We start from the raw sequence: 24,827 nt of genomic DNA, 5'->3' as shown, positions 1-24,827 counted from the left end.
TTGAGCCACTGGTGAGGGGGTCGCCATCTACCTGGTTAGAAGCCACTTACAAGAAAGAGGATCTAAAACCCCCGTCCCCACATGGTTTCTCTGCTCAGTCCCCATTTCGTTTTAAATATTCTTCTCAATAAGTCAAACGTGCAACTGCTGGTTTCTAGACTTGAGAGGCTCAGCTCATACCTACTTCCTTTCTTTCCCCAAGGCCTTCTCCATCTCCTCTCAGACTTCTTTCAGTCACCAACATTTTACAAAAAGTTCCTCCCCCCACACCCTCTGAAAACCATTTTCTGTCTCCTGTAAACCCTTTACTTCCTCCTTGGGACTCTGGAATTCTTGCCACCAAAGACTAAGGGGGACATTCTGTGGGGTGTGGAGTTCTGTCTCTTGTTCCTGAGTTATTTTCTCAACTTTTCCTTCTGTCCTTTTTTTTTTTTTTTAGCATTTATTTATTTGTTTATTTTTTATTTTGGGGCCACACTTGGTGGTGCTCAGGGGTTACTCCTGGATCTGTGCACAGAAATCACTCCTGACAAACTCAGGGGACCATGTGGGATGCCAGGAATTGAATCTGGGTCCATCCTGGGTCAGCAAGGCCAACCACTGTGCTATTGATCTGACCCTTCCCTTTGTTCTTGAGAGAAAAGAGGATAAGTGTGCGACTGAATAAGGAAGAAACGCCACAGGCTGGACGTTCCTCATCTCACGTCCCTTTGGTCTTCCTGCTAAAGCTTCATAGATCCTTGTGAGACAGAATTCTTTCTCTCCCTATGCACCTTTTCTCCAAGTCTTATTGACTTCTATTGCTGTCTTCCAGGGGGTTCCATAACAATAATATCAAGGTCATCCCAGAAAAGGCCTTCATGGGGAACCCTGTGCTGCAGACCATGTGAGTAACCTTCCCTCTTGGGTCTGGGTGCTTCTAGGAGGCAGGACAAAGAGCGGGTTCCCTCACAATGTGCGATTTCCTGGTTGCTGAGGGCAGGAGGGGAAGGCAATTCCCTGGGCTGAGCTGGGTTTCTTTCTTCCAGACACTTTTATGATAACCCAATTCAGTTTGTGGGAAGGTCGGCGTTCCAGTACCTGCCAAAACTGCACACTCTGTAAGTCACATCTATAGCAGTCCCAGCCAGGTCCTGCTCTTTTTCTCTTACCTGTTCACTGTCCCTGCCTGCCTTGTGCCCAATTCTCACCGGCAAGGCACCACTTCCACTGAGGCCTAGTCACCAGGGAACACAGGGCCAATACCCAGAGCCAAATAACTTACCTCTCCCCCCACCCTCACCCCCGCCTTCACCATCTCTGGCTTCTCCCGGGCCCTTCTTCAAAGTCTTCCTAGAGAGTTGGTCTCTAGGGAGTAACTGCTCTACCAATACCTGCTGAAGGGGGAAGGAGCAAGCTCTGGTTTTGGAGTACTCGTGTTGGCCTCAGAGCACTCGAGTTGGCCTCTGTGGCACCATCTTTAGTGCTTTGGGTGGAAGACACACCTTTGTCTCTTTTCTCCCTCTTTCCATTCCTAGACCAAGTCCTGTTTCATCAAAATCACTTCCAGACATTACTCAACATCACAATAATACAACTAGATCTTTAATGCTTACACCTCACTTTCATGCCAATTAGTGAGGTTCAGTTGTCTCTGAAAAGTGTGTGTGTGTGTCTGTGTCTGTGTGTATCTGTGTCTGTGTGTATCTGTGTCTGTGTGTATCTGTGTCTGTGTCTGTATATGTGTGTTATGGGGACACAGGCCTCTTGACTCTAGGCCTGGGCTCATTCCAGATGAATGCTAATACTTTTTATCATGTCCATATGAGCCCATGTTCCCATTCAGATGGGGAAACAGGAAGTGCAATTCCACTATTCTAAATCATGTTCAGGGAAGCAGTGGAAGGTTCTCACAAAATCCTAGTAAATGAGAGTTGGAGGAGACCCAGCCGGGACCTAATAAGAAAATCTCAGCAGCCGTTGACTTTTCCAGAAGCAACCAGCTATCCTGTGTCTTTGGTTTATATTTTGGACAGCAGGTTGCAACCTGTCAGCTCCAGCAAAGCCACTCCCCCCAGCCCCTGAGTTTCTGGGGGTGATTTGGAAAGGTTGGGGTTAAGAATGACATTTTCCAAGAAGGTTGAGTCCCTGATGGGATCCTGCTGGGGGCTATGTATGGGCTTCATGTCAAGGCTCAGAGCCCATCCATCACCTTTGTCACCAGATCCCTGAACGGGGCCACGAACCTCCAGGAGTTCCCAGATCTGAAAGGGACCACCAGCCTGGAGATTCTGTAAGTGCGTATGCCCATTCTTCATTCAGACACCTCAACCCCACTCTGGAATCATCCAAGACCTCTTCTGTCTGCCTCCCACTTTGTCTTTTGTTGCTCATTTCTGCCTGGTTATAGCCTGACCCAAAGAGAGTCATGAACACTTCCTCATGTGGCAGTTTAGGGCTTTGGTTGCTGCTCTTTCTTGTCTTTACTGTGCTCAGATTTTAGGGGGTGACATCAGAGTCCCAAGCCAGATATGAAACCCCCTCATTTGCCCCTCAGAAGTTGGTTCCTATAGACTTCCTCCTCATTTTCGTTGAGTTGCGAGGGCTTGGGAGTGTCCAAGCATGGCAGCCCTACATGCAAGACTGAGAACCTGCAGACTCATAAGTGAAAGCTGCTGTCCTGCTTGCCAGTCACTCAGCACTCTGGCTTGGTGGTATCCTCAAGTCAGTGACATATGGACACATTTATGCTGAAGGAATGTCATCCTCAAGGATGACCGGGGCCTAGAGTCTTTCCCTGTATTCCTGCCCTGACTGCTGCTGCCACTGCTGCCTTTCTCCTTTGCTAGTTTCTCTCCCTCCCCTAAGGCCAAGGAGCAAGATCTGAGCTTGATTCTGGGCCTATAAGGGAGCTTCTTTCTAGCTCTCCCTCCTCCCTAAGGGTCCCAGAGAAGATTCTAGAACTCTCATGCAGTACTAATGTTGCTGAAGATCACTGAAAATCTTAGAGCCAAGCTGAGTCTGCCCTCTGCTAAGCAAAGGACCCCTCCATGTCTGTGCCCTGTCTACTCTGCCAGGCTCAGGGGAGCTCGGATCTGGAAATTCAAGCTCCTCTGTCCCCGCAGCCCCACCTGCTGCTGGGACCTCTCACAAGAGGGTCAGACCCAGAGTTGGAAATGGGGGCCAAGGAAGGGGCCTGGGCCTGGTGCCAGCTCTGTCTCTCTTCTCCCCACAGGACCCTGACCCATGCTGGCATTCAGCTGCTCCCACCGGGGATGTGCCAGCAGCTGCCCAGGCTCCGAGTCTTGTGAGTGGCTTGCAAGCATTCCCCAGCCCTGGCATCATGCCTTCACCTCTGTGGCTTGGCAAAGGCCTTTCCTGCTCTGTCCCACTTGATCCCCAGTAAGGGTCTGGGGCTGCTGCTCTACCTGTTGGGCATGATCATCCCCACCTGCCCAGGAGGACTCTAAGAATCAAGGTGGCACCCCTGTGGGTGGGGTTCTGCCCCTACCATTGGGATAAATTCTGACTCTCTCTGGGGTCTCAGAGTTTCATTCCCTCGTTTGCGAAATGTGGAAAAAGCTTGAGCTGTGTGCCAGCACCTCACAGACATTAGGCTCATGGCTGTTATCTAGCATTTACCCCTGAAAAATCTCTTCTGGAAATGCTGACATAGCTCAAAATGGCAGAAGGTGTTTTCCTGCTTTTCCCCCAACTCCAGCTGGAACCTGTGACCTCAATTAAACAAGAGCTCTCAGCTCTGGATGGAGGGTTAGGCTCTGGAAAAAAGCACTAGTCTCTGGAGATGAAGGCTCTAGATAAACTCTAGAGATGGGGGCTCCAGACTAGGTTGGCCACTGGATGATCATAGCCCCTCTCTATGCTTCAGTTTCCTCATCAACTGGGGAGGGGCAGGGTAAAATGACCCCTGAAGGGCCAGTTCAGATGGTCTTTGTCAACCTATACACAATGACTAAAGGTGCTGCTTACTTGGTGGTATCTGCTGGTGGCTACTCAGAGTCCATTACAGTTTCCCAGGCCAAGCCCCTCTCACTTCTGGTTTCCCAGGCTAACCTATAGATGGAGCATTCTGTGGCTGAGGAATGGTGTGAAGACGGGTACAGAGAACTCAGGGGTCTTGTGGGAGGTGTTGGCAGCCACACGCTGACAGGCCCCACATGGCCAGCCCTAGCCTCATGCCATACCACCTCTCTCCCCAGGGAACTATCTCATAATCAGATAGAGGAGTTGCCCAGCCTGCACAGGTGTCAGAAGCTGGAGGAAATGTGAGTCTGGGTGACTGCTGGGGGTTGGGTTCAGCACTCATTCAGGGGGATCTGCCAGTCCATCTGAGCCTCTTCCTTCTCTAACCTGTTGGCAACCCAAGGTTAGGGCTGCAAAACCCAGACAAGGCTCTTAGACTCAAATGCAAACCCAGAGGTGACACCCCAGGATCTCACATGGTTCTGTATGGGCAAAAACAACACAGAATATAGAGGAGGAAGATTTTCAAATTCATGCCCTTATCCCCCCACATACATGTGATATGCATGTACATGTGTGCATAGGTCATTTAGTTAACATTTGCTTTTGACAAGAAAATAAGAATTTTGCAAACTCTCTACATTTAGGACCCAATGAGCAGCCAACCCCAATTCCATTCCCAGCACTGCCAAGGGCCATTCCTGAGCACAGAGTTTCGAATAGCCCCAGAGCATCTCCTGCTGTGATTCCCCCCTCCCATTCTCCATGAGTTCTGTTCATCTTCTAGCTCCTATTGTCTCAACTCTGGGTCCCCCATGCCTTCTGCTTTTAGGCAGGTTTAGGCCTTTGGGGTCTAGGGCAGTGAAAGGATTGGATGGTCTGTCCTGTCTGTATGGATGCCACAGAAAGGAGAGTCTTTGATAATGTCAAGGCCCAGGATCCAGCCCCATTCAGACCACCAGTGTACAAGTCCTGCTTCTCAGCATGACCCCTCTCTTGGTCTGTCTGAGAGCTGGGCAGGGCTCTGAAAGACCCTTGATGGGAGATTGGCTAGGCTGGGAGCCAGGCTCAGTGGGAACCCTGGAAACTGACTCCCTTCTGGGCCACAGGGATGGTTTGTGGCTTTGTCTCCTGACCCACTTACCCAAGGCAACCGGATCCCCTTGTCCCTTTAATTCTAGTGACTTCCGCAGGCTGGGCCCTTTCTTCCTGTGCCAGGAGAAGTGGGGGGCTCTCCTTTCTTCCTCCCAATGCACAGGGGGTGTGGAGCAGAGCCAGGCTTAGAGCCGATTGGCTCATCCATCCTCTCTTGTGCTAGTGGCCTCCAGCACAACCGCATCTGGGAAATTGGAGCCGACACATTCAGCCAGCTCAGCTCTCTGCGTGCCCTGTGAGTACCCAGAAGGACTTGGGGCAGGTTTCTACCTTGTTCATGCCTTTGCACACATGTTCATGACATAACAGGTTCCTCCTCCCATTCACAGCACACACAGGAGATGGACACCTCTGTGTGTCCACCCTCTGTCCCCCATTCCAATGGCTTCTCAAGCCACTTTCCCAGCTGGGACCCAGGGGTCATGAGACTCAGGGGACAAGCTGATACACATCTGCTCCTAAGTCAGATGGGGAGCAAGACAAGGTTCCTCTCCCAAAGACCAAGGTTATTGCTCTGTGGCCCTCAGATGGGGAGGATGTGGGGCCCACATATCACCACCTCTCATGTCATATCCTTTCTGTCTGCAGTGACCTGAGCTGGAACGTTATTCGGTCCATCCACCCTGAGGCCTTCTCAACCCTGCACTCCCTGGTCAAGCTGTGAGTGTCTATTTCTGGCTCCTCCCAGGGTTGAGACCCAGAGGGGCTGCAGGTTAGTGGCAGGGGCTACAGGCTACCCCACAGAAGGTCTGTGTGTAATGACTACACAGTTCAGGAGGCAGACTCTAGCCCATCAGTCATCCTCACAGTCCTGATCACCAAAGAGCTTCTTCCTGCAGGATTTGGAACTTTCATTCACCAGCGTTTGGGGCAGCCTTTGTCTGCTCTCTGCAGCCCCTCCACCAACCTTTCCATGCACTGAGAGAATATGTATGAGCCAAATGCCTTTACAGCAAAGGAATTGGGGGACCTAGTCTCCCAGAGCTCAGTTGTCCTCTGATTCCTTGTGGAGACTGTCATTCTTCGGTTTGAAGTATTTGTCAGACCAACAGGGACATGCAATTCTGGGAGGATGGTTGCAAGTCAAGAGCTGATAGGGCCTCTGATGGAGCTCCCACATGCAAGCCTGGTCACTACACTGTGTCCTAAGTTCAATTTAAAAGAAGCTTGGGGAGGTGGGGCTGGAGCAATACAGTACAATGGCAGGTAGTTTGCCTTGCTTGAGAATAACTCAGGTTCAATCCACTGCACCTTAAACAGTCCTCTGAACACTGCCAGGAATGATCCCTGAGGACAGAGCCAGTAGTGAGCCCTGAAAACTTTTGGATATAGCATCACAAATTAAAAAGGGGGTGTCTTTGGTGAAGACTCCTGGGGAAGATCCATTCCTGACCTTAGGGACCCTCTGGTCCCATTCTCACACAGTCAGTCCCAGGAAGGAACTGACTATGTCCAGGGCAGAACTCCTTGCCCAGCCCCTCCCAGGCCCACTGACTGCACTCAGGGCCTCAGCCCTGCCAGACTCTGCTCTGTCTGCCCTCTCCTGTTTGCTCTCCTCCTGCCAAATAGGTAGGGGAGAGATTTTTATTCCTTTGAAAGATGAGGACATTGAAAGGCAGCAGGGTTGAGTCCATTGGTTACTCAGGGAGCTGGCGACTTTGCCAGACTTCCTGCCTTGGTCTCTGGACACCTCCCTGGCCCCCTCTAACATGGTTAGAGTAGGAGCTCTGTACCATCCCCTTTGGCTACAGAGCTATTCCTTCTGCAGGGTGACAGCAGCCAGCCCTGCCCACCCCTATTGGGCTCTTGTAGCATCAGAAAGCAGGGGTAGGGGTGTCAAGTGTCAGCTTCCCCAAAAAGCTGGGCAGGGGAACCTGGGAGGATGTGGGAAAGATGTGGAAAATGGGGCTCCAATCCCAGAAAATGGGGGTATTTGACAGCTGCTCCTGTGCCTGGTATGGAGTTGGAACTCACATTTGATAAGGAAAGAAAGGAGGACAGAGGAGGAAGAAAAGTAGAGAGGGGAGAGTGATTGTGAGAAAGGGTGCCCACATCCACTCCTGACACCCTGCCTTCTGATATATTCTCTGTGCTTATCTCTGCCCTTGGCTTCTCTTTTGCTTCCATTCCAGGTGGTCTGGTCACACCCTTGATGCGCGCGCGCACACACACACGTACACACACACACACACACACACACACACACACACCCCTCACAACCTCTCTGACCACCAGTAACCTTGCCATCTCCTGTCCTAGGGACCTGACTGACAACCAGCTGACCACACTGCCCCTGGCAGGACTGGGGGCCCTGAAGCACCTGAAACTCAAAGGGAACCTGGCTCTGTCTCAGACTTTCTCCAAGGACAGCTTCCCAGAACTGAGGTGAGGGCTGGGCTGGCCCCCAGAATGCTGCTACAGACCCTCATCTGAGCAAGGCTGGAGGGCCTTAGTCTAGGCTTTCACCAAAGCTGACCAGAGGAGCTCAGGTCTGCCCAGTGAACATTTTCCCCTAACCCAAGAGGTACCCCTCAGAAACTGGGTCCTCCTCACTGGACCTGATCCTCTTTGCATTTGGGATATATGGGCCATTCCTACATCTGCAGCCTACATGATTCTGCCTGCCAACTGGCACCTGCCCTCCCCCACACAGGTGACCATAGAGGGATGGAGAGCAGAGATAGAGAATCCTCTATCTCCTAAGACATTAGAGCTGAGTTGTCAAACTTCAGGGCTACTGTTCCCTACTCAGAGTTAAATATGGGGACACCCTAGAAGATTCTTCTCCCTGCTTCAGTTTTCCCCATGAGCAAGGAGCTGGGAAATGTGGATCCTGCTCCGGCAGAGCCGGACTGAGGCCCTGCACACAGAAGGCTCCAAGGCCAGCACCTTCCTAAGGCCATCCTCTTGTGCAGGATCCTGGAGGTGCCCTATGCCTATCAGTGCTGTGCCTATGGTGCCTGTGCCAGCTTCTTCAAGGCCTCAGGGCAGTGGGAGGCTGATGACTTGCACTCTGAAGATGAAGAGGCTCCAAAGAGACCTGCTGTCCTCCCTGCTGGGCATGCTGAGAACCATTGTGAGTACTGGCCTTGGTATTCACATAGGATATGGGAGGTGGCCTAGGGGAGCCCTAGGGGTGGAGACTGCAGGGGAATCCCCAGGTTCCCAGAAATGGGCTGAGAGAAAACCACCAGTGGATTTGCACCTTGTCTCTCCAAAGCTGTGTGAGTGGGGGGGGGGGGGGGGAGAAGGATAGTGGTAGCAGCAACAGTGGCAGCACCCAAGTCCTTGGTCTCCAGCATTTCCTCCCCTCACAGCCTCCTCACATGACCCCTAACTTTATTTTTGTTTTTCAATTATTTTAATTTATTGAATCACTGTGAGATATGAAGTTACAAAGTTGAGGAGGCTGGAGAAATACAACAGTGAGTAGCACGATTGCCTTGCGCCTGGCGGACCTGGACTTGATCCCCACCACAAGGATTCCTGAGCACAGAGCCAGGAGCAATCCCTAAGCATTGCTGGATGTGGCCCAAAAACTTTACAAAAAATACAAATACAAATACAGGGACCATAGTGGTAGCAGAGTGGTAGGGCATTAGCTTTGCATGCAGCTGACTGGAGACAGACCTGAACTCGATCCTCGGCATCCCATGTGGTTCCCCAAACCTTTCAGGAGCGATTTCTGAGTGCAGAACCAAGAGAAACCCCTGAGTAATGTTGGGTATGGCCCCAAAACTGAAAAATAAATAAATAAATAATACAAAGAGACAAACTTGTTCATATTGAGTTTTAGTCATATAGTGTTCAAACAGCCACCCCTTCTCAAGGACCTGTTTCCCTGAACTAGCCAATCCAAGTCACGGGAGCCTGTAATTGATTCCCTTAAGCCTGCTCAGATAAAAGTAGTCCCCTCACTTTATGGTCTAGAATTAAAGAGCAGGCCAGGGAGTATGTACTCTGCCCCCATAAGGGGGCAACAAAACACTGAGGCCTCTTGGTCTGGGTGCATGAGGGTGCCCAACTTTGAGAAGGGCTCTTTTCCTCTGGTGGCTCCAGCCAGACCTGGCTGCTTCTGGAGGACTTGGGGGAAATCAAATGTTACGGTTGGAGGCAGGCAGCCAAGTGAGCTCTGAAAGACAGGCTGCTAACCAGAGTCTTAGGTAATGGGCAGAAAGGACTTCCATTCTCTGTGCCAGCACAGGCAGGTTCAGGAGGAAAGCAAAGGGAGCCCTGATATCTCGATTTCTTTATTTCCCCTCTTATTTTCAGAGCACACTAACAGTACTCAGGGCCTTATATCCATTCTATGCTTGACGGTCACTCCTGGAAGTGCTCAGGGATCACCTATAGTGCAGGGATTAAACCAATGCCCAGAGCCTTGTTGTAGAGGTATAAAGGTGTGTTCCAGCCTACTGAGCAATCTCTGCAAACTCTGGTCTTGTTTGTTTTCTTTCTTGAGGGTTGGGGCATACCAGGCAGTGCTCTTGGCAATTCGTTCAGGAAAACAAGATGTGTTTTGGGTCAAAATTAGGCCTCCCTGGGGCTGGAGAGATAGTATAGTGGGTAGGGGGCATTTGCCTTGCATATGGATGACTCAGGGTTCCCTGACACCACATATGGTCTCCCAGCAGTGATCCCTAAGTACAGTCAAGAGTAAGCCCTGTGCAATGTTGGGTGCCCAAAAACAAACTGAGCCTCCCACATGTGAAGTATATGCTCAACCCTTAAGCCATCTATCTCTCTGGATTATAAATACCATTTTTGATGTCAAACTCACCACCACCAGACACCCAATTATCAATTGGCAAAGTGAATCAGGAAACCAAGTCTGATAGAGCATCTTTTTTGTTTGTTTGTTTTTGTTTGTTTGGGGGCCACACCCAGCAGTGCTCAAGGGTTATTCCTGGCTCTGTGCTGAGAAATCACTCCTGGCAGGCTTGAGGGACCATATGGGATACTGGGGATTGAACCCAGGTCCATCTAGGGTCATCCATGTGCAAGGCAAATGCCCTACCACTGTGCTATCACTCCAGCGCCATAGAGCATCTTAAGATCTCACTCTGGTATAAACAGAGCTGGGTCCTAAGCACTGTGTGTCATGCAGCCATGTAGCACTTTGGCCTGGCTCTAACTGTCCGTGTGTGAGGGAGATAGGCAGATGCCGCTGGGGCTGACGAGACTGTCTGGCAATGACAGAGGCTATTGAGAGCCACCAACTGGGACTGCTAGGGGGCACCAGGGTCTTTTGGGAGGCCTGTGGGTGTTGAGGTGCAGGGCACAGCTTCTGGAGATAGTTTGGCAGAATATTGGGGTCTCTGAGAATATCCCTTGTGGGGTACCTCCCCAGGGAGGGAGTAAAGACTTGACAAGGAGGAACCCAGCATGGCTGGCCATGGTCCGGCAGACGGCTGTCCCGGAGAACACTCAGGATGTCTGCTGCACACTCCCTCAGGAGCTGGAAGGAAGAATGGAAACTTGCCTTTCTCACAGTGAAACTTTCTGCCAGGTTCATCGGGTGTTGGAGAGCCATAGGGCGTTAGGATCATTGGCTGCCCTCTCTGGTAACGGGAGCTAGGGCAGGGCCCCCACTTCCTATGGGAACTAATAAAGCTGAGGAGGGAAGCCAGGAGCTGCTGAGCAGTCAGATTCGATTTCCTCCACCTTTGAAGAGTGGTTACTTAACACCTTGGCTGTGACTTTACCAGCCTCAAACTGAGCCCTCAGTCTCACCCACTGTCTTTCATTTTTGCTTCAAAGTATCACTGAGCCCCGTACTGGAGAGCAGGGCGGGCAGAAAGGAAAGGTGGAGTGGGAGGAAATGCCAGTCTGTGGGGCACAACTCATGTCCTGTTGGCCTTGATGGGGTCTGGGCATACAGCATCTTCCGGCTGTTTCCAAAAGCTCCCAGCTGAGCGGGTTCATCCATTAGGTAGGGAGAAAGAATCTACACATGGTGACCCCCATGAGCACCAAAGTTAGGGACACATGTGGCCAGAGTCACCTCCTCACGGCCTGCAAGGGCATGTCCCTTAAATCTGACTTATATTCTTTAAAGAGCAATAGGGCTGAGGTGCTAAGTAAAGAGCTAAGCACAACAGAAGCAATAGTGCAGTGAACAAGGTGCTCACCGTGCACAAGGCTGACCAGGGTTTGATTCCCTACCTCCCCGCCTCATGTGATCCCCTGAGTCTGCCAAGTCACTGAGCACAGAGCCAGGGGTAATCCTGAGCATGGTTGGAAATGGGCAAAGAGCTAAGTACAGACATTGCATGCTGGTAGCCCAGGTGCCATTCCCATTACTGCATGGTCCCTTCAACACAGCTGGGAGCACCAACCCCTAAGCAACAACTACATGTGTGTGTGTGTGTGTGTGTGTGTGTGTGTGTGTATACACAATTGGTTTGGGACTATATTCAGCTACTCCTGGTCCTGAAGTGACCCCTTTTAGTGCTAGAAATTGAACCAGGGTGTGCTGTGTGCAAGGCAAGTGCCTTCTTCCCTGTACATTTTTCTAGCTCCAAGAAATTGAAGTCTTACACTTCAACACAGCCCTTCATAAAGAAATGATCACTGCAAAAGAGTCTTGTCTACAGCTCTAAGGCTTTAGACGATAATTTCAAAGATCTTACAGAACTTATGGGCCTCTGAGATGTCCTGTTTCCTACCCCCAAAGTCCAAAGTTTAAGAAACATCACAACATGGGGCCGGCGTGGTGGTGCTAGAGGTAAGGTTTCTACCTTGCCAGTGCTAGCCTAGGACGGACCTCGATCCCCTGGCATCCCATATGGTCCCTCAAGCCAGGAGCGACTTCTGAGCACATAGCCAGGAGTAACCCCTTAGCGTCACCGGGTGTGGCCCAAAAACCAAAAAAACAGAAAAGAAAAAAAAAACACATCACAACATGGGCCAGAGAGATAGCATGGAGGTAAGGCATTTGCCTTGCATGCAGAAGGATGATGGTTCAAATCCCAGCACCCCATATGGTCCCCTGAGCCTGCCAGGAGTGATTTCTGAGCGTAGAGCCAGTAGTAACCCCTGAGCGCTGCCAGGTATGACCCAAAAATCAAAAAAAAAGGAAACATCACAACAGTGAATAAGAAAATAAAATCTGGGCCCAGAGAGATAGCACAGTGGTGTTTGCCTTGCAAGCAGCTGATCCAGGACCAAAGGTGGTTGATTCGAATCCCGGTGTCCCATATGGTCCCCCGTGCCTGCCAGGAGCTATTTCTGAGCAGACAGCCAGGAGTAACCCCTGAGCACCACCGGGTGTGACCCAAAAACCAAAAAAAAAAAAAAAATTTAGGGGCCTGGATGGGTCTGAGCAGTAGAGTTGTTCATCTTGCACTTATGAGGCCTTTAGTTCTGTCCCAGCACTTTCCCTCTTTTATCTGACTTTTTCCACATGCATCCATTTAATTCAACATATAACAATTTCCTTATCAGTGGGTTTCCTTTAGATACCTATTTTCTCACACTGGTAGATACCTATTATACCTTTAGATACCTATTTTCTCACACTTACAGCAGCCCTGACTTTGATTTGGGGATTTTTAAAACTTGTTGGTTCCAGTCTCTCTCTGGGGTTAGAAGGTGCTCTTTCCCACAATATTTCAGCCAGACTATCTATAAAGCTCTTATGGCCATTTCCCCATCTCTCCCAATTTGTCCCTCCCCTAAGCAGTACTTAGGGCTGGACTCCAAGGTCAGACTCCAGTTGAGCTCTGCCTTGTTGCTCCCTGGCTGCAGGACCTCAGGAAACCGACATGACTTTAATGAGCCTCAGGGTCCCTCTGTCAACTGCTCTCAAAAAGGTACCTATATTGTGTGGCTGCTGGGGTTATCCCGGGGGGATTCTTGGGGACAAGGGAGCAATATTCTGACTTGGCACAGATGCTCTCAGTCCTTTCTGTCAAGACCATCTGTTAACTGACTCAGCAGGACTGGGCCCCGATAATGACCTGTTTGCTGACTTGGCAGTACTAGACCCTGATGGTGGGTCTGTTAGCTGACTCAGCAGTACTGGATTCTGATAGTAGGTCTGTTAGCTGACTTAAGATTGGGCTGTGTTTGGGATACTGGTGATGGGAATGTTGCACTGGTGAAGAGAGGTGCTCTTTACATGACTGAAACCCAATTACAATCGTATTTGTAATCAAGGTGTTTAAATAAAGATATTAATAAAAAAAAAGATTGGGCTGCGGGGTTCAGAGAGATAGCACAGTTGTAGGGTGTTTTGCCTTGCATGTGGCAATCTCAGGATGAATGGTGGTTCAATTCCCGGCATTCCATATGGTCTCCTGAGCCTGTGCCTATTTCTGAATGCAGAGCCAGGAGTAACCCCTGAGCGCCTCTGAGTGTGACCCCTCCCAATATTGGGCTGTGATGGCAGATCTATTAACTGACTAGGCAGGACTGAGCTCTGATGACAGATCTGTTAGCTGACTCAGCACTGGGCCCTGATGGCCTTTCGCTGACTCAGCAGTGCTGGGCCCTCATACTGTGTGCTTCCTGTTCATTACCATAAGCTCTCTGAGAGCAGGACCATCTCATTCAGCTTTTTGTTAAATAGCTCCACATTGGTCTGGTACATATGGACGCTGCTTTCAATGTTTCACTCCACCTTTCTGTTAGATACTAGAACTGTGGGAACTTCTCATGATAGTGAGAACCAGAACTCACTGGAATCACATTTTCAGTGTTGCTGAGTCTGTGCTTTGGCTGTATAGCTATACCACTCTCCCACATTCGCAATATAATTGAAGTATTGACCCCTGTTCCTCCATTACTTCCCTTTCTCATATTTCTTACCATCTTGATTTTTTGTTTGTTTTTAGGGGCATACCCAGCAGCGCTCTGGGGTTATTCCTGGCTCTATGCTCAGAAATCATGCCTTCAGGCTTGTAGGACCACATGGGATGCTGGGCATTTAACCTGGATTGACTGAATGCAAGACAAATGCCCTACCCACTGTGCTATCACTCTGGTTCCTCCATCTTGATTACTTTTCTTTTTTTTTTTTTTTGACCTCCTCTTTTATTTTTTTATTTTTATATTTTTGGTTTAGGGGTCACACCTGGCAGCGCTCAGGGATTACTCCTGGCTCTGTGTGCAGAAATCGTGCCTGGCATATGGGATGCCAGGATTCAAACCATTGTCTGTCCTGAATTGGCTGCATGCAAGGCAAATGCCTATCGCTGTGCTATCTCTTCGACCCCTTTTGACCTCCTTTCTAAGATCTAATGTCAAGGTTGATCTAGGTATCCCCCTTTACTACATTATATTTCCTCATCTAGGTACTCTAAATACCACAGATATGTGAGACCTCCTGTTTATCTTTCTTCTGGCTTACTTCACTCAACCGACCATCTTCCAGGATGCAGCAAATTGCATCATTTCATCATTCTTTATTTTGATATGTTTATTTTAGCACCAAGATTACAAACATGTTTGTGGTTAGGTTTCAGTCATAAAAAAGTACACCCTTCTTATTTTATCATTCTTTTCAGATGTATAGTGTTTCATTGTGTATATGTACCACATCTTCACAATCCATTTATCTGTGGTTAGACATCTAGGTTTATTTTATATCTTAGCTATTGTACTGAATGAAGCAATGAATAATGGTGTACCTATATCCTTCTGAAAGAATGTTTTTAAGTTCTGAGGATAGGTACCCTAAGGTGGAATTGCTGAGTCATATGGCGACACAATTCTAAGTTTACTGAAGACTCTCCATACCATTTTCCACAGGGATTGAACCAGACAACATTCTCACCAACAAAGAATGAGAATTTCTTTATCTCCACATCCCTGTCAGCACAGATGGTTTCTACTATTGTTGATAATTCTCATCTCACTGGTGTGAGGTGATCTCTCATTATTGTTTCGATTTGGATTTTCCAAATGATAAGTGATACTGAGCACATTTTTATGTGCCTATTGGTGATCCACTTATCTTCCTCTGAGAAGTGTCTATTCATTTGCCCTCCCCATTTTGTGATTGGTATTTTGAAAAAAATTTGGTTGATCTTTGTGCATACTTTATATATCCTGAATATCAAGCTTTTATATGATATGTTCAATGTGAATATTTTTTTCCATTCACTTAGCTGTTCTAGTTTTAGCCTGTGTTTTAGTTTTAGCCTGTATTCCTTGGCCATGCAGAAACTCTTTAAAGTGATGTTGTCCTATTTGTTTATTTTTGTTGCCTTTGCCACTACACAGTCTTAAGAAATTGTCTCTAATGTCTGGGGTTCACAGTTTGACTCAGTCATGGGGCAGCCTGGCCGGTGCAGAGAGCCCACTGGCAGGGAGGGCCAGCTGGGGATGATGGGGAGCAGAACCCGCGGTACAGAGCTGCCCATGTAGTTGACCAAATGGTCGGTCGCTAACATTTAGGGCTTCTTAAGAGGATGGGTATCCAAAGGCTGGGGGATTGACTGACACCAGGACTGGAGTCCTTAACCACTCTTGTCTCTCTCTCTTTCTCTCAGATGACCCAGACCTGGATGAGTTCCAGCTGGAGCTGGAAGACTCCAAACCACCCCTCAGTGTCCAGTGTAGTCCCATCCCAGGTGAAACTAGTTGTAATGGGGTACTGGGTGGGAATGGAGCACTGGAGAAGGAGACACATTCTATGAGAAACCATGAGTTCCTCCTAGAAGTCTGTGACTCTACTTGGGCCTGGGTGTGTCTGTGGTGGGGGAAAGAGGGAAGCAGTGCAACCTTTTCTGGCATTTTCTGGGATGAGGAGCTAGAATTCTTTCTTTCCCTTATGTGGCTGTTGGATAGGGTAGCCCATAGGCAGGGCAGAGGAAAGGGGAGTCCAGAGACCTTAATGAGCGGGTGGCAGAAATTCCACTGTCTGGAGCGGCCTCTGTAAATGAAGGAATATCATGACCCTATTGTTCTGGGCAGGAAAGGGGTTTCCAGGTTTCCCCCATATAAAATCCCCCACAGGGTTTCTCCCCACCCAGTCCCTTCCTGCTCCACCTAAGGGAAAGAGCAGCCCCTTCCTTAAGCTTCTCCTGACACAGGGTAGGAGAACTCTCTCTATTTCCTTTATAAAACATCATTGAATTTTTGATAGGGGTTAGATGACAAGGCATTGAGGAGGGGCCACATCCGGCAGTACTCAGGACTTACTCCTGGCTCTGTGCTAGGAGCTCCTTCCTGGCTGTCTCAACAGACCATATGCTACGCTGGGGATAGAACCCCAGTAGCCACATGCAAAGCAGGTGCTGCAAGTAGCTTAACCTGAGAGACTGTCTGGATACCTCCAGCCCAAGAAGGAAACGCTCTTTCTCACTGACACAATCCCACCAACAGTGTCTGGAGTGGTCCCTTTGCTGGAGTACAGCATGCTAAGGCCAGCCTGGAGAGAAGCAACACATTGAGCAGGGGCTATTCAGAATGAACAAGAAGCAGCGGGCAATTGCTTCTGTTTTACCTGACTTCCATTTTCCAGTATTCCATCTTTCCCTAGCTGAAGCCCCTTAGCCTTAGTCCTCGTCCTCCCTTGCTTACCACTGCCCCACACCTACCGTCGGTATTTTGTGACCCCAGAGTGCCCCCTAGTGTCCACCTGGGAAGAGACCGGAGGAAGTGGTTGGTGCTTTCTCCTTTCTCCTTACTACTCCTGCCCCAGAAAGGTCACTTAGGAAAACCAAGTGTCAACAATGGGGAGGTGAAAGAGGAAGCCCCAGAAAACAAATTGCAACCTGAATTTTGTTTAAAATAGCTGGTATAGGGGCAGGAGAGAGGAAGGTGAGGTGTTTGCCTTGCATGCAGAAGGACGGTGGTTTGAATCCTGGCATCCCATATGGTCCCCTGAGCCTGCCAGGAGCGATTTCTGAGCGTAGAGCCAGGAGTAACCCATGAGCGCTGCTAGGTGTAAACCAAAAAAAAAAAAAAAAAAAAAAAAGCTGGTATAGGGGCTGGAGTGATAGTACAGCGGCAAAGCATTTGCCTTGCAAGCAGCCAACCCAGGATGGACCCGGGTTCAGTTTCTGGCATCCCATATGGTCCCCAGAGCCTGCCAGGAGTGATTTCTGGGCACAGAGCCAGGAGTAACCATGAGCGCCTCTGGGTGTGGCCCAAAACCCAAAAATGAATAAATAAATAAATAAAATAATAAAATAAAATAGCGGGTACATTTATAGGCTGCACAGCCTTTGCTGCACAGCCTCAGTGAATTTTTTGAGGAGTACAAGTCTGAGTGGCAAAGTCTGAATAATAAAAATTTAACTTTAAAAAGATATTAGGGGGTTGGGGAGATAGTCCAGTGTTAAGGTGTTTGTCTTACACATGGCCAACCTGGGTTCAATCTCTGGCATGCAACATGGTCTCAAAACACTGACAAGGAATTGGTGCAAAACCATGGGAATCACCAGGTGTGTTATAAAAAGTACAAAAAAATTGGTATATAGAAAAATCCTAAGTTAGATTAAGAACTCATATGTCGGACTTGAGAGAGAATACAAGTGTTGAGGTGCTTTCCCTGCATACAACAGATCCCAGCACAATATGTGGACCCCTGAGCACCTCCAGAACTGACATTTGAGCATAGAAACAAGAGCAAGATCTGGGGCCAAAGAGATAGCATGGATAGCATTTGCCTTTCATGCAGAAGGACCGTGGTTCAAATCCCGGCATCCCCTAGGTCCCCTGAACCTACCAGGAGCGATTTTTGAGCATAGAACCAGGAGTAACCCCTGAGCGCAGCTGGGTGTGCCCCCCAAACAAACAAACAAACAAACAAACAAAAAAGCAAGATCTGAACCTTTAGGTGTGATTTACATATATACATATGGATTTTTATTTTTATTTTATTTATTTTTTATTTTTTGGTTTTTCGGGCCACACCCATTTGATGCTCAGGGGTTACTCCTGGCTCAGAAATTGCCCCTGACTTGGGGGGGATACTATATGGGACGCTGGGGGATGGAAACACGGTCCTTCGTTGGCTAGCGCTTGCAAGGCAGACATCTTACCTCTAGCGCCACCTCACTGGCCCCTACATATGGATTTTCAATTAGAAGAAAACATACCAATATAATAAGTTCTCTCTGAGAATTTTAACTGTTCCATGTCATCTTTTCCAAATCTTAAAATTATCACTAATTATTTAGAGCAAATAATTACTCACTAAATTAAAAAATTATAAAAATTAGCTCCCACAAAAGTTTTTTGAATTCCCAAACTAGCTAGCTATAAACTAAAGTAGTTTGAAGCCAAAAATAATGAAGAAATAGCATGTCCAACAACACCAAGTGATTGAAGAGCAGGGCCCGGATCGAGAGGCATCCAGCTCTTTCCCATCTTCTTCGGAGGGAGCTCACAAGACAAAAGCACCTGTTTCTTGGTTTTCTCTTGCCTTACTTCTGAGCTCCCAGAACACCAGATGCGGTTTGCTGGCTTATCACTGAGCAATGGGGAGCCAGCTGGCATATGACGGTCAGGGCTCTGCCATGAGCACTGAGTGGGAGAGACAGAGCCTCAAGTCAGGACAACCACTAGCTGGCAACCCCTTGCCTCTCTGTGCCTCTGCCCTGGCCACAACCCCAGTCTGAGGCCCTTTACACACCTATGGGCCAGTCTGTCCTTTCCAAATGGGAAAACAGCTGTGCTTAAGGTGTTTTCACTGCCAGGGATCTGCTGGGTGGTTATTTGTGCGCATTTATTTCTGTATTTATTTGTTTGGCTGTTTGTGTTTCTGCTTGTGTGTTTCTGTTGGTGTATTTTGTTGTGTGTTTCTGTTGGTTTTGTTTTTATTTTGGATTTTGGGTCACACCCAGCGGTGCTCAGAGGTTACTCCTAGCTCTGCGCTCAGAAACCGCTCCTGGCTTGGGGGACCATATTGGATTATGGGAATCGAAGCCGGATCCATCCTGGGTCAGCTGCGTACAAGGCAAATGTCCTACCACTGTGCTACCACTATGGCCCGTGTGTGTGTGTGTGTGTGTGTGTGTGTTTGTGTGTGTTTCTGTTGGTATATATTTCTATTTGTGCATTTCTCTGAGTGTTTCTGTTTGTGTGTTTCTGTTGGTGCTTGTTTTGTTTATGTGTTTCTATTGGTGTCTTTCTGTTTGTGTGATTTTGTGTGCATTTCTGTTGATGTATGCTCTGTTTGTATGTTCCTGTTTATGTTCCTCCTTTTGTGTGTTTTTGCTGTGTGTTTCCATTGGTCCATGTTTCTCCCCCTCTCCCCCCATTGGTCCGTATTTCTGTGGCTCCATCAGGTTAGCATTTATAGCTCCTTGGAAGAGCAATGGAAGTTGCAATCTCTTTCCCTGTCCCCTTTGCCTGGTAGCTGAGTGAGATATGGTTTGCCGCCTCAGGGGGAGCCTAGTCTCTAGTCTCCAGCAGCCCTAGCCCGGAAATAATATCTGCCTTTCTCTCCATAGGCCCCTTCAAGCCCTGCGAGCACCTCTTTGAGAGCTGGGGCATCCGCCTGGCTGTGTGGGCCATTGTGCTGCTGTCAGTGCTGGGTAACGGGCTGGTGTTGCTGAGCATCTTTGCAGGGGGCCCCGTGCCCTTGCCCCCTGTCAAATTCGTGGTCGGTGCCATCGCAGGTGCTAACACCTTGACTGGCATTTCCTGTGGCCTCCTTGCTTCTGTTGACGCCTTGACCTTTGGCCACTTTGCCCAGTATGGAGCCCGCTGGGAGACGGGGCTGGGCTGCCGGGCCACAGGCTTCCTGGCCGTGCTTGGGTCCGAGGCCTCTGTGCTGCTGCTCACACTGGCTGCAGTACAGTGCAGTGTCTCCGTCTCCTGCGTCCGGGCCTATGGCAAAGGCCCCTCCCTGGGCAGTGTCCGAGCTGGGGCTCTGGGCTGCCTGATCCTGGCTGGACTGGCTGCGGCCTTACCCCTGGCCTCCGTGGGCGAGTATGGGGCCTCCCCACTCTGCCTGCCCTATGCCCCGCCAGACGGCCAGCCAACAGCCCTGGGCTTCGCTGTGGCCCTGGTGATGATGAACTCCTTCTGCTTCCTGGTTGTGGCAGCCGCCTACATCAAACTCTACTGTGACCTGCCAAGAGGTGACTTCGAGGCCGTGTGGGACTGCGCCATGGTGCGGCACGTGGCCTGGCTCATCTTTGCAGACGGGCTGCTCTACTGCCCCGTGGCCTTCCTTAGCTTCGCGTCCATGCTTGGCCTCTTCCCCGTCACCCCGGATGCTGTCAAGTCTGTCCTGCTCGTGGTACTGCCCCTGCCCGCCTGCCTCAACCCACTGCTCTACCTGCTCTTCAACCCCCACTTCAGGGATGACCTGCGCCGCCTCTGGCACTGCACGGGTCAACCTGGGCCTCTGGCCTGCGGAGTGGCCAGCGATCTGGAGAAGAGCTCCTGCGATTCCACGCAGGCGCTAGTAGCCTTCTCGGATGTGGATCTTATTTTGGAAGCTTCTGAGGCAGGGCAGCCTCCAGGGTTGGAGGCGTATGGCTTCAAGCCCTCAGTGACCCTCATCTGTCAAAAGCCAGGGGGACCCAGGCTGGAGGGCAGCCATTTTGTAGAGCCAGAGGGAACCCACTTTGGGACCCCTCAACCCTCCATGGATGGAGAACTGCTGCTGAGGGCTGAGGCAGCCGTGCCTACAGGTGGGGGCTTGTCAGTGGACCAGGATTTGCAGCTGCCTGGCACTGTTTTTGCCTCACACTTATAAATATTCCTCCTCAATATTCTCTTCCTATCTCTGCCCTCTCTTCTCTCCCTTCCACAAAGGATGGCTGCTTGTCAAATTAACAACTGAAACTCAGCAGTGTGGTCCAAGGAAGAGGGCCGGCTCCCTGCGATTTTGCTCTCTATTCTCCTATGGCCATGTGTGCTACTGGGCCTGTTTTGCCTTCTTCAATTTCACTTTCACTGCCAATCTCTTCCCTAACCCATCCTAAAATCTGGGCCTTTGCTTAAGGGAAACAAACCAGAGTGTCACAAAGAGCAATTGAGGGCCTGAGCAGGTCATGGATCATGGTTCAGTGGGCCAGGACCACCAAAGGCACTTGAGCATCTCCCGGCAATCATGGAGAGGTGCTGCACTGGGTTCTGTGTCCTGTTCATCATGAGATCTGCCTTATAAAGTAAATTTGGGGGATTGCTGCAGATTCTCTCTCATTTCCCAGAGATCCACAGTGTGTTAGTCCAGGAAAGACTAAAAGGTCTAATAGTAGGAAAATATATTGTACTTTGGCTTGTCCAGATTCCCAAAATTTTTGACAACAGGGTTTTGTCTGATTTTCATGGAATATCCTAATATGATATGAATTTCTGTCTCACTTCACATGATGCCACCAACCCTTAAAACTTCTGATCCAGGAGCTTTACCTTGGTGAAAATGGATGATTCCATCCAGCAGACTGTACCATTCTACCTCTCCTCCCTCTTAGAGAGGGGGTTGCCAGAGGAATCTGATCTCAGCCTCCTGCCTGGGGGCAGGCAGAAGGCATCCTCACATCCACACTCTTCCCAAATTCAACCACCTCTGACTCTTCTGCCCTCAATGACAGGGACGATCCAGGGTGAGGAGGGTACAAACAGGGAACTGACTGGCTGCCTTTCCTTCAGTTCTGAACTGCCTTTTTGTCATTCTGCATGGCCCTTGCTACCTCCTGTCACAAACTTGGTCATCTCTCCTCTAAGGGGGTCCTTAGCTGGCCAAGTGGAGGGATATCTGAAAGTTCACTTTTGTGTTGTAGTAAATGTGCAATTACTGGATATCCTGCATAGGCCATGCCTCTATCCTCAGAACCACATGCTTTTAAGCTTTTCTAGAATACTGTCTCCTTGCCCCAAACACATAGGCATATTTAATAGCAGGGTGAGGAGATAAGCGTTGGAGCACTTTTACAAATGTGAATGGGTTCCTGCAGACCTCTACAGAGAACGCATGGGCCAGGGATGTGGCTCAATGATAGAGCTCATGTGAGGCCCTGAGTTCATCCCTCAGCATTAGAGAAAGAATCCAAAGCAGAGGAAGGGCTGAACAACCCTTTCCTTCCTACTCCTCCCCATCACTACATCAGGACAGGTGTCTGCAACCTGAGATCAAAGGGAACACAGCCTGAAACTGGCCTGAGTATCAAAGCCTACAATTTAGTTTCCTTCTGTCTCCTTTCTTTTTCCCCGGCCCAGCAGAAATTCTCCTGCAGGTCAGTCAGGCTGCTTGCCCAGGTGGAGCAGAGAGATGATCCTAGGGGTAGAGCAGGAGCACTCCTCAGTATCTTCAATATCTCCTTTGCACTTATGGACTCAGTGGCTGAATGTGCCAACCCTTGAATGGAACACAGGGTCTGCCTTAGCCTGGGCCTCAGCATGGGCCTCGCTCACTGTGACAGAGACACAGGCTAATGGGTTATTTGAGGACCCTGGTATTCCTTTTTCCCAGAGTTGAGCAGAGTCCTTGATGAGAGGGGTTACCTCAATCCTGGCCACTAAGAACAGCTAACACTCCTATGGAGGGATGTTCTCTGACTTGCCAAGTGGATGGTAATGTAGGGATGACTTTTGAGAACCTGGATTCCATGAGGTCCCTTAGTCTCTGATCCCGGGTACCTTCCTCCCAGTGTGGTCACTATCCCTGTAAAATCAGGGAGTCAGTGACAAGTAGACAGTGGACTTAGTCACATGTAGGAAGTTCATCTATTAGAGGAGCACTCATGTGCTATGAGAATAGCACTAGTAGTTTCTAGCTGCAGTCTCCAGTCATCATCTACTTCAAAATATAGGATTTATCAAGGCAAGGTGGGTGAAGAAAGTGGAAGTTGGTCATGAACAAGTTTCAGAATTCAACAGGCCTAGTACAATTCCCATATGCTGTTACAATTTCCAAAATAAGGCAATGAGGTAATGGTTGTTATTGACTAACTGCTTAGGAAGTTAGTAAGTGGCTCCTTTGGTTAGCGCCATTATGATCAGTAGAAGTCTATGATTATGTATGACTTTGACTAAATACATCATCAAACTCAAATTATATAATGGACATAAATGCATTTTATTTGGTTAACAAACTCTCTTTATGGTGCCCATGGGAGAGTCCATCAGAGGGGCTATACTGGAGCTGCTTGCCTGGCCTGAGTTCCTTTGGGTTCTGGTGTTGTCCTGTGGTGAACACACCAACCACAATCTCTTCTCAGACTGACTTGTGGGGAAGAACTTCCTCTAGTTAGGTCATGGTTTTGAAAGCATGTAGAATTTTAAAGCACACAAATACACAGCAAGAGGAAAACCTTCAATTGGGTGCTGAGATTTGAATAGTAGAAATTTAACAGAGCCTTCCAGTGGGCCTTCTCTCTGCCCTCCTATCCCAACCTTTTCTTTTCCAGGAAGAATAAAAGGTTTAAGGATTGATGGAGATAAGTGGAAACAATGAGAGGCAGCCTAAACCCTTGTTCCTTTCTGGCACATTTCCTGTAACTACCTCTGTTCTGGTATAGCGAGTTCTTCCAGCCACCTCCTCTTATGTCACTTCTGGGGTCCAGTCCCATGCCCTCTCCAGCTGTGTGAAGTATACAAATTGTCAAGATGTAAATATTTGGATCTTTTTGTGTAATAAAGCCCCAGTGAAAGATTACGTGTGTCCTTCTCCTTTCTGCTGCCTTTGGTAGGCCATGGCCATCAGCCAGAGGTGGCTCTCACTCTCTTTGGGAAACAAGGAATCAGATCAGCCTCTTCAACCTGTCTTTTAAGCCCTAGGGCATCTGGGGCACAGTCAAGGTGGCTTAGGGGTTGACATTTGGAGTCAATTGATGCTACCCACCCATACTGAAGTGTCCCTTTTATCATCTAATGAACACCACCAACAAGTTAGGCTTCCCAATACTTAGAGCTGAGCACACTTCAGGCCCCAGTAATATTTGCAGGGGTCCTTACACTCCAAACCACAAAGAATTGTCTTTCTCTTCTCATTTTGGGTGACTTTCCTGCCTGGGAACTACTCTCCCCTCAATTTTTACTTCAAAGGGGGTGATTTTCTTAAGATATCCAGGTGGGCCTTCACAAGGAAAGGAAAAGACACTGGTTCAACAGAAGTCTGCAGGCATGGACATGAACAACTAGTCCCAGAATCCAGTAGGGCCCTTTTGCCTGGCCAAGTCATTCACCTGTAGAAGCAAGCGCCCTCCACTCTCATCACACAGAATCCCAACCTGTCTGTCTTTCTGGTCTAGCTGTAGGATATACAGCTGCTCACGGATTCTTGTTAGATTGACTTGAGAGATAAATGGCATCTCTTAGGGTATGCACAAAACAATCAAGAGGCTGAATTCCAAAAAATTCAAGATCAGAAAGAGAAGGAATGAGGCCTCACATGTTCCCATACTTGGGGTTATTCTGGATCTGTGGCTGTTAGGTTCTTTAGAAGGAAGTGTGAGATTAGAGGCCCAGCAGATACAGCTGCTCTATGGAGGCCTGTCCTGGTAGGTGTCTGCTTCCCAACACGAACAAATACTTTCTCTTATTCTTTCCAAGTTTTTAATATTCTTCATATTTTATAAAGAACTTTATTATTATAACTAAACTATTCAAGTAATATGTTTTTTTGGGGGGAGAGGTTGAGGCCACACCTGGTGGTACTCAGGAGAGATCCCTGGCCATGCTCAGGTGACTATATGCAGTGTCAGGGAAACCAAACATTCTGCAGCATGCAAAACAGCCACCTTAACCCTATATTCTCTCTGGCTCAAATCCTGGAACTGCATATGGACCCTGATCAC

General features: G+C 48.9%; 1 protein-coding gene across 1 annotated transcript in view; it reads left to right on the top strand.

The window, feature by feature from the left end:
• The window catches only part of LGR6 (leucine rich repeat containing G protein-coupled receptor 6), a 121,351-nt gene extending 100,161 nt beyond the window's left edge, over window positions 1–21,190 (top strand). Inside the window, exons 8-18 of the mRNA XM_049770626.1 lie at window positions 815–886; window positions 1,029–1,100; window positions 2,204–2,272; window positions 3,215–3,286; window positions 4,200–4,265; window positions 5,282–5,353; window positions 5,707–5,778; window positions 7,378–7,503; window positions 8,034–8,194; window positions 15,615–15,695; window positions 19,527–21,190. Of these exons, the coding sequence (XP_049626583.1) occupies window positions 815–886; window positions 1,029–1,100; window positions 2,204–2,272; window positions 3,215–3,286; window positions 4,200–4,265; window positions 5,282–5,353; window positions 5,707–5,778; window positions 7,378–7,503; window positions 8,034–8,194; window positions 15,615–15,695; window positions 19,527–20,782 (2,119 nt within the window). The 3' untranslated portion in view covers window positions 20,783–21,190. The remainder of the gene's footprint in view (window positions 1–814; window positions 887–1,028; window positions 1,101–2,203; window positions 2,273–3,214; window positions 3,287–4,199; window positions 4,266–5,281; window positions 5,354–5,706; window positions 5,779–7,377; window positions 7,504–8,033; window positions 8,195–15,614; window positions 15,696–19,526) is intronic.
• Window positions 21,191–24,827: the final 3,637 nt, after the last annotated feature.

Source organism: Suncus etruscus, chromosome 3 (genome assembly GCF_024139225.1).
Source record: "Suncus etruscus isolate mSunEtr1 chromosome 3, mSunEtr1.pri.cur, whole genome shotgun sequence".
Taxonomy (NCBI): Eukaryota; Metazoa; Chordata; class Mammalia; order Eulipotyphla; family Soricidae; genus Suncus; species Suncus etruscus.
This window is presented reverse-complemented; position numbering and strand designations above follow the sequence as displayed.